The 13,978-nt window shown below is 43.2% G+C and overlaps 1 protein-coding gene across 2 annotated transcripts in view; it reads left to right on the top strand.

Moving 5' to 3' along the window:
- The first annotated feature begins 1,158 nt into the window (after positions 1-1,158).
- SFXN1 (sideroflexin 1) overlaps positions 1,159-13,978 on the top strand; it is a 21,452-nt gene continuing 8,632 nt past the window's right edge. Inside the window, exons 1-6 of one of the 2 annotated variants that reach the window (XM_068206163.1) lie at positions 1,159-1,317; positions 9,213-9,387; positions 9,989-10,159; positions 11,164-11,262; positions 12,573-12,648; positions 13,194-13,279. In XM_068206163.1, the coding sequence (XP_068062264.1) occupies positions 9,224-9,387; positions 9,989-10,159; positions 11,164-11,262; positions 12,573-12,648; positions 13,194-13,279 (596 nt within the window). In that variant the 5' untranslated portion in view covers positions 1,159-1,317; positions 9,213-9,223. The remainder of the gene's footprint in view (positions 1,318-9,212; positions 9,388-9,988; positions 10,160-11,163; positions 11,263-12,572; positions 12,649-13,193; positions 13,280-13,978) is intronic. The other variant, XR_011004397.1, reaches the window with a different exon arrangement.

Below are 13,978 nucleotides of genomic sequence, written 5' to 3'. Positions count from 1 at the left end.
GGCCCCTCGCTCGCCCGCCGCGCCGAGCCAGGCTCTTCCGGGCAGCGGGGCCAGCGGCCGGGTGAGTACCGGGGCCGGGGAGTCCCCGCGGGCATGGGCTGCGGCCGGGGACGGGCGGAGGAGCCGGCGGCACTCCCAAGTGCTGTACTGTGCTGACCAGGCGGGGACCCAGCTCCATCTGCCACCTCAGTCCCCTCCACAGGGACCCAGCCCCCCGTGTTGCGCTGTCCCCTTCACCGGGGAGCAGCCCCCCGTGTGGCCTCGGCCCCTCTGCAGAAGCCCAGCCCCATTTGTCACCTCTGTTACCCCTGCAGAGGCCCTGATCTGTTTGTGAGCTCTCCTCCCTGCTCAGGGGTGCAGCCCCGTCTGCTCCTCCAGCCCCTCCACAGGGACCCAGCCCCGTCTGCTCCTCCAGCCCCTCCACAGGGACCCAGCCCCGTCTGCTCCTCCATCCCCTCCATAGGGACCCAGCTCCTCCATAGGGACCCAGCCCCCTCTGCTCCTCCATCCCCTCCATAGGGACCCAGCCCCTCCATAGAGACCCATCCCCTCCATAGGGACCCAGCCCCGTCTGCTCCTCCATCCCCTCCACAGGGACCCAGCCCCCTCTGCTCCTCCATCCCCTCCACAGGGACCCAGCCCCCTCTGCTCCTCCATCCCCTCCACAGGGACCCAGCCCCTCCACAGGGACCCAGCCCCCTCTGCTCCTCCATCCCCTCCATAGGGACCCAGCCCCTCCATAGAGACCCATCCCCTCCATAGGGACCCAGCCCCCTCTGCTCCTCCAGCCCCTCCATAGGGACCCAGCCCCCTCTGCTCCTCCAGCCCCTCCATAGGGACCCAGCCCCGTCTGCTCCTCCAGCCCCTCCATAGGGACCCAGCCCCGTCTGCCACAGGGGACCAGCCCTCCGTGTCACCTCCGCTCCCCTGCACAGCCCCTGATCTGTTTTGTCGCCCTGTCCCCTCCCCGGGGTCCAGCCCCATGTGTCAGCCCATCCCCTCCCTAGGGCGCTAGCTCTGTGTGTCACCCCTGTCCCCTCCCCAGGGTCCCAGCCCCGTGTGCCAGCCTGTCCCTGTGGAAGCTGGACGCTGGCAGTGTGCGGCTGTCACAGCCCACTCCTCCCTGCACACGTAACAGCTCCCTGCTTCCCCACCCGCTCCCAAAACCTGCCCATGACCACTCGCTGTCCCCTGAGCAGCGCTGTCTGTGTCACAGGGATTGCGTGACAGCGGCACAGATTCCAGGCCTGCAAGAGACAAGCCTCCCTGCTGCAGGATCATCATTTCCAGGGGAGGAACACACCAAAAGACTCCAAGGTCAGACACGTGATAGTCAGAGACAGAATTTTAAATACGAGTATTAATATTTTTTTTAATTTATTGCATCTTAAATAATCTATTGTTATTATACTGGTGGGCGGGGTGAAGATTGGCTTTGTACCAATGTGCAATTAAAATATCACCTGGATGGAAGAAGATATATGAAACAGTGAAAAAGTACAGAAGAGAGCCATGAACACACCTGGGGTGGAGCCAAAGCTACTGCAGTTTATTGGTGGGGGTTAAAACACGAGGAGCAGAAACAAGCTTGCAGCAATCAGGACTGAAATTAGAGGTTGCACTAACCTTGGTTATCAAAGGAGGTTTATTTTGCTGGATGTGGAGATGAGGTGAACACATGTGGCGTCTCTGGACGTGCCTCATGCAGTGGGAGAGGAGGTGGCAAAGCAAAGCTGACGGAGCTGAGCTGGCTGCAGGGACCTCTAACATCTGGAGCTGGCTTTAATGCAGAATGATGAAATCTCTGGTCAAGTTACACGCCAAAGATGGCTCCTGTTTTGAGGAGAGAGCCCCAGCAGCAGCAAGCTCAACTCACCCAGGCTGCTGCTTTTGTTGCTAGGCTACAAGTGGGATGTACATTTATAAGCAAAAAAAAAATAAAAAAATAAAAAGAAAAACCAAGCATCTTGTAGTGTTGCCATGCTTTGCCTTCTCCAGCATTCCATTTAGGATTGCAGTAGGAAAAATCATAGTGCAGACAAAGATGATTTTTTTTTCCCCCTGGTGATTTAAGTAGGCATTTTACTGGTGGAAGGTGCTTTGAGAAAGAAAAACTTGGCAAGTGGCTTTAACATTTGGTGTAAATACATTGCATCAGACTCACAGTCATCAGCTGTGCTGCTTATTTCAAACTGTGGCAGCAAATGTACTGCAAATAGAGGAGCACCACTGCTTACAGATCCTGATAAGTCTCACATGTGCTCTTTTGCCACCACACAAAAGTGCTTTTTTTCCCCAGAAAGTCTATTAGTTCATCCCATTTGAACTAATTAACTGCCATGACTGACATCCCTGGAGAAGGCCTTGTGTTCCTTTCTTTGCCAGAGCAATTAAAACATGGATTTGCCTTTCCACTGTTGCTTTGCCAATATTTTTTAGTTTTAAAGTAGAACAGGTCACTTTTTCTTAATCAGAGGGAGGTTTATTTCCTGTGTTTTCTCCTAAGCCAACACAGCAGCCCTTTGGGTGGGCATTGTGGAAAATTAGGCATTGGAAAAGAAAAATCTTGAGTTTGTTCAGACAAAGGAGCCCCAAAAAAGGAACAATGTGTTACTTTAGGAATAAAGAGACCTAGCAGGACTCTGGAGTATTTATCAAAGTGGCATGGGAAATGTTTCAGAAGAACTCAGCTCTGCAAAAACAAGCAGCTTTGGGCACTTTGATTTACAAAGAGAAGGAAGAAGAGAATCTGTTCTCCCCATTTTCTAGCAGCAGGTACTTTTCTCAACCTCGAGATTTTCCAGGCTGCATCTCATTTCCCAGGACAAGGCACTGACAGCTGGACATCAGGTTGTTAAGGGACTGCTTTAAAGAATGGAGATTATGGGGCCTAAGTGTGTCAAATCTTATTTTTGTCTCTCCCAGTGCACATGAAGTATCAGCAGCACCTGGCTCTAACTTTTGAACTATTCTTATTTTAAAGAATCCTAAAGGATTCTGTGAAGAAAGAGGTTCTGCAGTTATCTTCTATTTTTACTGGGTTTTCAGGGAAAAGCCTCACTCTTGTTCTTTAAAAAAAAAGAATTCTTAGTTGCCTCTAGAAAATTTTATGAATCATTATCTGACCTGAGCACCTTTACCTCACGAGAACTTATGGGTCTAAGTCCTGGTAAAGGACATCACAAAAGTGACATCTTTCAGCATTTGTGCGGGCTGGTTGGAATTCTGTTTTAAACTGGATTACCCAGCTCATCCCATGCTTTGTAACAGGAGGTTGCAGGTTGGGAGTTGGGCACCAAGAAGTCAAATGTCTCAGTGAGCATTATCACAATTATATCTGCTCTGCTTTTGGATGTAGAATTCTCTTTAGACTTCTCCCTGGGTTCGCACTTACATCATAATGAAATTTCCTTTTCTGTCACTCTAGTCCCAGTTTTAGCTGATACTGTAAAGAAACTGACGAAAATTCTTAATTTTGGAGTGGAGTTTTTCAAGGCTTGGGTTAAAATACAAGGTGTCAGTAACATAAGAAAATATAAATTGCTCCAAGGAAGGTGGCAAAGCTTCATTTCATCATTTGTGCATGGCTGCATGAGTTTAAGTTCCCAGAATTTCCCAGATCATTTGCCCATCTGGATTATTCAGTCATGTAACACAGATTAAAATAAGTGATCAAATATCTGGGTTGTTTAAAATTGAGTGAAATAAATAGTCATTGCTATTCTTCTCACTGTTGCTTTGGTTTGAAAAGTGGTTGCATGACCTTCAAATGTGATGTCTAAAAGATGAACTTTGTAAAGGAGCAGCAGAGAGTTGAACTCCTGATAACTCCTGAATCTGCATTTTGTATAATTGTTGCAACTGCTGTTGTTAACCTTTAAACAAGGTTTAAAGTCTTCTGCTGTTGCTAGTTCTGTGGAAAATCTAAATGTAGCCTTTGTACCAAAACTGTTGATCAGACTTTGTGCAGGTTTTGTATGTAATTATTATGTTAAGGCAAGCCACTCTCACTTATTCTGAAGCCCTTTATTCCCCACAGTTGATATTAATATTAAACTTTAGATCATGAGCTGGCAGATGATTCCATCTGATCAGAGAGGGCAAGAAATTTGCCATGGGCAAGGACATCTTCCACTAAACCAGGCCCTGTCTAACCTGGCCTTGAACACTTCCAGGGAGTAGCCACAGCTTCTCTGGGCACGCTGGGTGCCTCACCAGCCTCACAGGGAGGGATGTTTTCCTGATATCCAATCTAACCCTACTCTATTTCAGTTTGAAGCCATTCCCCCTTGTCCTGTTGCTCCAGGCCCTTGTAAAAAGTCTCTCTTCATCTTTCCTGTGAGCTCCCTTCAGGCACTGGAAGGCCACAGTAAGGCTGAACATTCCCAATTCTCTCAGCTTTTCCTCACTGGAGGAGAACACAGCCATGTGTTGGGGAAAAACTTTATGAGCTCACCATCAGTTATGACACTGAAAACGTGGTACATAGCCGCACAGGGATAATCAAACCTCTGTGTGAGTGCTGGGGAGACAGAGATTGCCAAAAAATGTCCCTGGTCTTGGGAATGCCAGCCCTGGTATTGTTCAGGGGGCCAGGGTTTGCCCAGCACAGCTGATGCTCAGCCAGACAATCCCGCAGCACGAGGCAGGATTTAGCTGCTCTTCTCCACGGGCAGTTTGGATACGCTGCTCTAGTTTGGAAACTGAAAGGGTTTAGTGATATGAATGTGCCAGAGAGCATAGTCCAGCCTTCAGTGCTGATTTAATTTGCTGGGGAAAACAGCTGCAGGGTTTCCAGGTACAAGTGGTTCTACTAAATACCTTCCTAATTGTTCTGTTATGTGAAATAGTGAAAATACGATGATTTTCTCCCTTACTGCATGTTTTCCATGAGAGTTGTTAATTGTTTGACTGCTTTATGATGTCATTCTTTATCCTTTCCAGTACTGCTGATCCTCCTGTGTGAACATAACCTCAAAGTTACATTTTAGTACGGATTATTACAACAACTGATGTGTTTGTAAAATTCATTTTGTTTCCCAAATCCTCTGTTCATGGCTTTGTGTGTGGAGAAGAGCAATTGCCTGGGCAATTTTGCTGCTTCCACATTAAAAGTAAAGGTGCTGTTGATTGAAATTTTATCCTATTTCAGGATTAGTTGGTATTTTCTGCGTAGTAGCAGGTGGGAACAATAAATTCAGGTGTTTACATATGTGGGCACCTTAATTAATTAATTAATGGTTAGGTAGTTTGCCTTCATTGGTTGATTGTAACAAAGCAAACAGTTTTATCTTTGTCTTTATTGTGCTTTTACTTTCCAGTTCCCTTGCAAACTTTCTGTTTATCTCAAGGTTCATCTTGATTTATTTAAATTTTATTTAATCCTAATGTCCTTTATTTTTCCTGTACCCAATTCTATTAGGGATAATGAGAACTTAAATCTTGGGCAGACTTAGTACAGATGGAAAATTAGATCACTGAAAGTAGTGGAGTTCCACCCTTGACAAAGCATTGTAGTTAAAATAATAATTAAATCTTAAGTAGTTTTATTACAGTGCTTTTATTATTAAGTATTTGAATGGATTATGCAAACAGCAGCTCCCCTCTGAAATTGTATCTGGAAATTAAGGTGAGAGGTGGGTAAAAATAGTGTTGCAGCAACTTAAATTGAGGGTGTTGCCCTTCTTTCTTACAGTTTAAATAAAAATAAAAATTAAATCCATCAAATTTATGATGATGACTATGGCTGTTAGACAATATATTGATAAAACCTTTTTTGTGCAGTTGCCACTTTTACTTTATAGTTGGACAATTTGTTTTATAAAGGGATCCCTTTGAAGTATATCAGCACTTTACTAGCTTATGTTTTTGCTTTATGGGATTTATTTCCCTTTTCAGCATTTACTAATGGAACCTGATGAGTCATGAGTAGCATCATGCAGTCTCTTTAAAACAAGAAAAGGGGCTTTTGTTGTAGAAATATTTTGCTGGAAAACTTCTAAGTTTTCAAGACAGAAATTGCCCGGTTCTCTTTGGCACTGTTGTTACAGGTCTGTGATTCAGAGTCCCGTGACTGGCAAACTCAGCCACCTTTTTTACTTCACTGCAAGTTCTACCTGTCTCCAAACCATATTATTCTCAACTTATTATTTTTACACTCCCCTGTGTGTGTGACATCTGCTCTTTCTCTGTGGGCATTGGTGGTCTGTCTGGTTTATTTTAAGTTCTTTAGAACAGCATTGTTCCTATTTATCTGCTAAAAGGGCAAATCAGCCACATCATTGAGAGAAGAAAATGGGTTTGTGTACGTAAATAGCTGTCACCTAAAATTTAAACCCCTTTTTCAGGAGATTTAACCCTTTTGCAGGGTGGGCAGCTGTCCCACCCCCACCCCCCATCCTATGCAGGATTTAATGTCTTTTATTAAGATTAGTAATAGTGAAGTCCATGTTCTCTGTTCCCATCTTTCTAAACAGTCACAGACATTTCAAGCATGACTTTTTCTTGTAGCACATGAATTAATGGATGTTTTCCATCTTCCTGCTAGGTTGCTTTTTGCTGCCGCAGCAGCACTAAGCATGTTTTGTAGATTTACAAGGGGAAAGAGAGACCAAACCTGTGCTGACCTGTCTCTGGTAGCTGAGTCTGGCTAGGATGGGTAACAGCAGGAGGAATGGCATGGAAACATCTGGGAAAATTCCAGGGCTCAGGCACTGCCCAGGTCTGAGTTGTGCCTCCTGTGCAGGGGCAATTCCTGGCTCAGTCCCTGCCCGTTCCTCTGGTGCCACTGCCAGGCCCCAGGGCAGAGCCTGGCCCTGCTCTGCCCTCCCTGCACACAGGGACAGAGAGGGACACCCAGGGCTGAGGGCTCCTCTCCAGGCTGAGCAGCCCCAGCTCCATCAGCCTTTCCTGGGCATGGAGGAGCTCCAGGTCCTTCCTCAGCTCCGCAGCCTCTGCTGGCCCCAGGAGCTCCAGGTCTCCTTGTCCTGAGGATCCAGAGCTGGACGCAGCGCCCCAGGGGTGCCTCAAAGGGTTGAGCAGAGAGGCAGGATCACTCCCTGACCTGCTGAAAATGCTCTTCCCAATGCACCCCAGGATCCTGTTGGCATTCTTGGTCACCAGGACACTCTGCTGGTCATGGAGAGCTCACTGTCCAGCAGGACTCCGGAGCTGCTCTCCAGCAGGTCACCTCAGCTGTGCAGCTGAAGGGGTTTATTTCCCTCCAGTACAGCATTTTTGCTTCATTAGTTTCCTGCCAAGGTAGTAAATTCCATCAGCTCACCTGGGTCAAGGAACATCAGAGCAGACACAGAGTAGATAAAGTGGGGAGGGGATAAAGACAGGATGTGAAAGTGTTTAATCTCCTGTGTTCTGTGCGTTCACCTTTAATGATTGCTTCAGACTGAAACAATCCTGAATTGTTTCAGGATGGATGAATTGAACCATGAGTTGAACTGGCATGAATTGAACCATCTGCAGTGAAGGCAGATCCTTAATGTTTGGATTTCTTACTACTGAGGGATGTGGGTGTGTGAACAGAGGTATCAGAAGTAAATAAAGGGAATTCCCAGATAACCCAGTCATGTATATTCTAATCAGGATAAAAAGAAAGAATTATCCAGAATTAAAAGAAAGAAAAAAAGCTTCCATGGATGCACTGCTTTATTCAGCATGCATTAGACAGCTTTAACCAGATTATCATAAGCTATCCTAAAGCAGCTTTAATCTTTCTTAATGAAACAGATCATTTAATTAGAAAATAATTCACACTTGAACTTTCCTGCAAATAAGGGAAGCAGTCACAGAACAAGTTACCAGCCCTAATGTCCTGATTTTTATCTTTGTTTTGGTGGAAAATAGGGTTTAAATAAATGAGTGCACTTGCTTTCATAGGGCTTTGCAAAACCAGCAGTTCCCATTTTAGACCAGAAGATGGACTATTAATTCACAACACAGCACTGTTCACAGGAGGGTGTTTTTAATGGCAAAGTACTAAGAAAAGGAAAAGAAATCTAAGGAGCATCTCCTGTTGAGATGCTGTGTGTGAGAAATCTGTTCTCCAAATCTGTCCTGAGCCTTTTTTTCATTTCCATGATCTGTGTACGTCCTGCATCGTGCCTGGTTGAGAGATGCACACATGAAAATAATCCTGCTAATAAACAGTGCTGCACAACAATGAACTTAACAGTGAGGGAAATGTGAGGGGGAAAGGGGGAAAAGATTGTTTTCCCTACTGTACCAGATCTATTAGCATTCTGGTATCATAGAAGCACAGAAGGATTTGAGTTGGGAGGGGCCTTAAAGATCATCTAAAATTGGATCTTTATTTATAAATATATAAAAATGGGTTTTTATAGATTCAATTTCTTTCTGCCATTTGAAACAAGCATTATTTGAAGGAGGTTTTTTTTTCCCACTGGTTGTTGAATATGTTGTAGAAATTTCTTATAAGAAATTTAAAATCCATATACTTGTGCTATGGAGAGACTGTCCATTTTTTCATTAGATGTTGAAGTTAACTTAGTCATCCTGAAGTAATTTTTACTTTTCTGAGCTTTATGCCCCATAGATGCAAAACTCTTCGGTGTCTTTCGCTGTAGTTCTTTAACCATCTTTGAAGTATCATTAGGAGATCTGGTCATGTGTTCATAATGTAGCAATTGTTGCATTACATAATCTCTGTTTTGTCAAACCACAGATTTAGAGAAACAACATTTATTAAAATAAATTGGTGGGTTTGTGTTCCTAATTTTTGGGTTGTTTTGCTACGCCAGAGAAGTTAACTGGATTTTATTAAATATTTCATCTGTCACTGCACTTTATAGCACTTAATCTCTTGAAATAGTTGATTTCTCATTCCCTTCAGCACATTATTTTCAACATACTAATTCATCGTTGAAGTAAAGCACTTTCTGATTAATATATTATTGTTTAGTATGTCTGTTTGTTAATAAGCTTTTATGCTTCCTTTGCATCTGCCTCATCCTCAGGTATTTGTACAAATGTAATAAATAATGTGTAAACATTTTGGGGCACTGGACACAGAAGCATTTCTGCAGACTTACCCCTTTAAACCCTTATTCTGCAAATTCTTTGGTGCCTGTTCTCTGGGTGTTTTATTCTAAATGTGGCCACTTTTCATCTTGCAGGTTCTAGATACATTAGGAACTGAGTGGAATTTTGAATTGCAAATGTTGATGTTTTCTTGGCAGAGCTTTTGAAGATGGCACCAGATATCCCATTAAATATTAATATCAAGGAGCCCCGATGGGATCAAAGCACTTTTGTTGGACGAGCCAATCACTTCTTCACTGTAACAGACCCCAGGAATATTTTGTTATCTGATGCCAAACTGGAAAATGCAAGAAAGATTGTGCATGATTACAGGTATGGCATTGACTGCTTCTACCACTGGCCCCACAAAGTCCAAGTCAATGATAAGTACATGGTGATATATCTAAAAGGAAATACTTAAAACACTGTATTCATTGCAACACTTCTTATTCTCACTTCAGAGCTTGAAACCCTTTTATTTTTAATCAAATTTGCTAATGGATGGTGAAGTTATGCCCTTCTTAAGGGTTCTGAAATACAGAAGAGTCTAATTCTGAAAGTAGTTAATATGACAGCAAAGCTTAAAACTTCCTCTTATGTGTAGCATTTGGAGCAGTTGGTTTCTTAAATACTCTCAAAGTGAATTTTCATAGTTTCACACTAATGACCTCAGAGATTTTGTCTCCACATTTTAGCACTAAAGCCTAGTGCAGCTTTGAGTAGATAGACTCAGCCAACATAACCACTGCTGGGAGTTTTAATTCTTTTTATTTCACCAATCCATTTAAAAGCTGACGAATCTCTACAAGCTGTCTGAGAGTCTCTATTAACTTAGGGTGAACATCCCCAAATCCTCACATTCCTCACAGGCGTTTGCAGCATTTTATAACAGTTCTGCTTCTTGCTGTTGTCTTAACTCTTAACCCGTCCCAAGACAAGGTATCGTGGCACCTGGCTTGACAGAAGATGAGTTGTGGAGAGCAAAATACGTCTATGATTCAGCCTTTCACCCAGACACTGGGGAGAAGATGTTCGTGATCGGCCGAATGTCCGCCCAGGTGCCCATGAACATGACTATCACAGGCTGTATGATGACCTTTTACAGGTGAGACATGGCAGTAAAACACATAAAACATTTGCCTGCTAATTAGAGAAGTGAAAATCAATGTTATTGTCAAAAGATTTATTGTAAATATTTTTAAATGTGAAATTTTGCTTCCTTTTCCTCTTCTCTCTCCTCATTCCCTCACGTTGATTAACGGTTCTTTCGAGAAGTAGTTTTGAGATAAGCCCTTAGCCCTTCTCCTTCACCATCCCACTTTCCCTCAAACTGGGAAATGTTCCAAAATCCCATCTGTGTGGAGGACAAAGAGAAGGAGATCCCTGGGAGTTTCCAGCCTTACTGGCATGCAGGATGTTCTGTCTGCCCCGTGAGTACTCGGAATGCTTCAATCCGTTTGGTATGGTTGATTTTAATTATTGTTGTAGACATGGCCACAGGTTGTGGAGTTTCTGCAGCTCCCCTGTGATTCCTGCATTTCCTCAGTGGTTCTGGAATCTCCAGGACAGTGAAGCCCACTGAAGCAGAGCCAGTGCTCTCTTAGCAGCCTCAATGCTAGGAACACTTTTTGACACAGGATGCAGGAACTGATGGGAGCTCAAAGGAAGCAGCAGCAGCCTTTTGGATGCTGAGATTGTACAAACTCCTGACACACACCCCAGTTTTGGATCGTGTTTATAAAACATGTGTGTGCTTTAAATTGCAGTCAAGAGTATGAATCAAAACCCCAGGACAGGTGCCCATTCCCAAGCACTGCCTCCTGTTAACTGCTTGTTCTGTTATTGTCTATAACACTTAGAGAAGCTCTCTACCTTTTCTTTGCATTATTATTCAGGTTCAAAACTAGGTGATTTTTAAATTCTTCTTCTAAAATAACTCTGACTATCAAGTATCAGTATCTCACTGACTGTATTGTTTCATTCAAATAAGCAAGAACTTCTGCATGGTTACTGCTTGCAGTGGCTTTTCTTGATTTGTCATCATTTTCTTGTGCTGTTAATTCAACTGTGAGTTTAATAATAATAATTACAATTGTTTCTCTTTTCAAGAACGACACCAGCAGTGCTTTTCTGGCAGTGGGTCAACCAGTCCTTCAATGCTATAGTAAATTACACGAACAGGAGCGGGGATGCCCCAATCACTGTCAGGTCAGACACTGAAGCTCATAATTCTGATGAATAGAAGTAGCTCTCTGGTGTATTTGAACATGGGTGGGCATTAAAGTTTGAGGCGAGACAGGGATGAGTTTTTCCATCTCCTCTAATTATTAATTTGATATGCACAAAGGGCATTAATTTGATATGAGAAGGGCAGAGCTGAGAACTCCATCTCTGCCATTAAAGACAAGCCTGAGCACCTTGATCAAGAGCACTTAACAGTGCAGGATTTAACGGGAGTCTGTGTTTCAGGGCTCAGTCAACCATTTGCAAGTTTTCCTCATCAGTTCGGTGTCCTATCAGGATATTTCTAAGCTGATGTTTTGTGGGGGCCTTCAGTTGTGTCGCCGTGCCACCTTCTCAGTGCCAGCACACACCACACTGAGGGTTCATTTACAAAAAGAGATTCCTTCAACTGGTCTGTGCTTGTTTCTACTTGATGTCTAAAAAAGAGACTAAATAGATACAGAAAGCAAGAAATCTCAAACTGAAAGAGGGGAAATTTAGGTTAGAAAAACATAAAAAATCTTCCCTGTGAGGGTGATGAGGCCCTGGCACAGTTACCCAGAGAAGCTGTGGCTGCCTCATCCCTGGAAGTGTCCAAGGCCAGGCTGGATGGGGCTTGGAGCAACCTGGAATAGTGAAAGGTGTCCCTACCCATGGCAGGGTGGAATGGAATGAACTTTATGGTTCCTCCCATACCATTCTATGATTCTATGCATAGAAAACTGGAATTGCAGTACTTGACTTTCTGGTTTTGGGGCTGACTTGCTTCAAGATGTCTGGGAGCACACTTTGGATTCCAGCATATAGAGACACCTCCTAGCTGGGAAGTATGTAAAGTGTGGTTTGGGGCAGGTTGGGTTGGATTTGAATGTTTGCAGCATAGCTGGTCTGTGTGCATGGGGTTTGGTATGGTTGGTTTTAATTACTATTGTAGACATGGCCTCGGAAATCCAAACTGATTTTACTAGGTTAAGCAATTAGGAAATTAAATAAAGAACTAACCCTTCAAGGTGTTCATTCAGCTACATGAGAAAATGCTGAACAGGCAGCAGTGCACAACCAGCAGAACCTGATTCACTATTACAGTGTGGCTTGAATATGATTTTTACTGCTATTGAAATCAAAGTGTTTAATTCAGTGTCCCATTTAGATCTCCCATCCCCACCTTATTGCAGTAGCACAAGAAAGCCTATTTAACTTCTGGGGGGGCATAACTACATGTGTAAAATGTAATTGTTTTTCAGAGTGACACCAGTGTAGCTGTGCATGTGCAGACATTTTCATTTCTGTTTTAGGCAGCTGGGAACAGCCTATGTTTCTGCCACCACAGGTGCTGTCGCTACAGCCTTAGGACTTAATTTACTAGCAAAGGTATTGCTGGTATTTTTTTTCTGTTCTTCCCAAACTGTGATGTCCTGTGAGAAGCTCACAGCTCATTTCTCCTCTGGTGTATCTGTGTCATGCACAGCTCCCACTGTGGAGTTGTTATGAATGCTCCTTTCTTTAGATCCCAACTTTATTTTTTCCCCATGGAGATGGGTTTATGGATATCTGTCAAACAGCCCATGTTTGGTTCCTGCAGACTATCTAATAAGGTGCCTTTTCCCCAGTTTCATTTTTCAAGGCATCTGAGAAGCAGTTGAAAATTAATTGGACTTGTAATTACACTTCCCTGTGATGCTACTAAATTCAGAATGGTTTTGCCACTCTCCTGCCACTGCTCACTCTGGAGAGAAGCATTTATGACTTACTTCTTGTTTGAAGCTTGTTCTACTTCTGCCCCACCAGTGAGTTTTCACTGAACTTTAATGTAAAGGAAATAAGTCTGGTCTGTCATTAGCAGATGAAGCATTTCAATAAAGACAACGATTATGTACATTTTTATTTTCCTTTTTTCTCCCCTCTCTGTTTTCCAGCGCGTCTCGCCTCTTATAGGGAGGTTTGTTCCTTTTGCTGCTGTTGCTTCTGCCAACTGCATCAATATTCCACTAATGAGACAAAGGTAGGAAAAAGAACAAAGATCACTCATGCTGGAGGAAAAGATGTTGTTGGGTTGGTAGATCAGCAAGTTACTAAATAAAGCACATTTTGTATCTTTAGCTTGTTTCAGTACTTTGCAGGAATCTCATGCATGAGGTTTTGACTGGTTGTTTGTAACAGGTATAAAATAGAACATAATCATTCTATTCAGATAAATATCCAAAGAGTTCTTCAGTCTTGGATCTCAGAAACCAGTTACTGGTTCCTTCAAAACTTTGCTCACATGGACCTTTGAATACCATCTACATTTGGAAAAACACAGTCATTTCAAAAATGGTGCTTGAAATCCCAGCTGCAGAACTTAGTCATAGAAGTCAGTTCTGTTTAATCATCGAGGTGACAAAAAGATGCAGTTTGTCAGAAACAAACTTTTTTTCTGTGTTGTGATTTGACTAGGAATAAAAATAGTAGTAAGGAAAAGCAAAATCATCCTATTATGAACAAGGTTAAGGGCAGAAAAGGGAATATTTCTACTTTACAATGGAAGTTGATCTGTGGTATTTTATCTTTTCTAAAATCCAAGGAGAAGAATAAAGGCAGTCCTGAGGATATTTGCTGTTCCCTGTACTTCTCCCAGTGTGAGTTTAACACCTAGTCCTGCACTTGAGCAAAAGATTTAATAGAGAATAATGCAGTTACAGAAACATGGTTTATTTTGTAC

This window comes from Anomalospiza imberbis, chromosome 15, assembly GCF_031753505.1.
Source record: "Anomalospiza imberbis isolate Cuckoo-Finch-1a 21T00152 chromosome 15, ASM3175350v1, whole genome shotgun sequence".
In the NCBI taxonomy this organism is placed as follows: Eukaryota; Metazoa; Chordata; class Aves; order Passeriformes; family Viduidae; genus Anomalospiza; species Anomalospiza imberbis.
The sequence above is the reverse complement of the archived record's forward strand: the minus strand, read 5'-3'. Positions and strand labels throughout refer to the sequence as shown.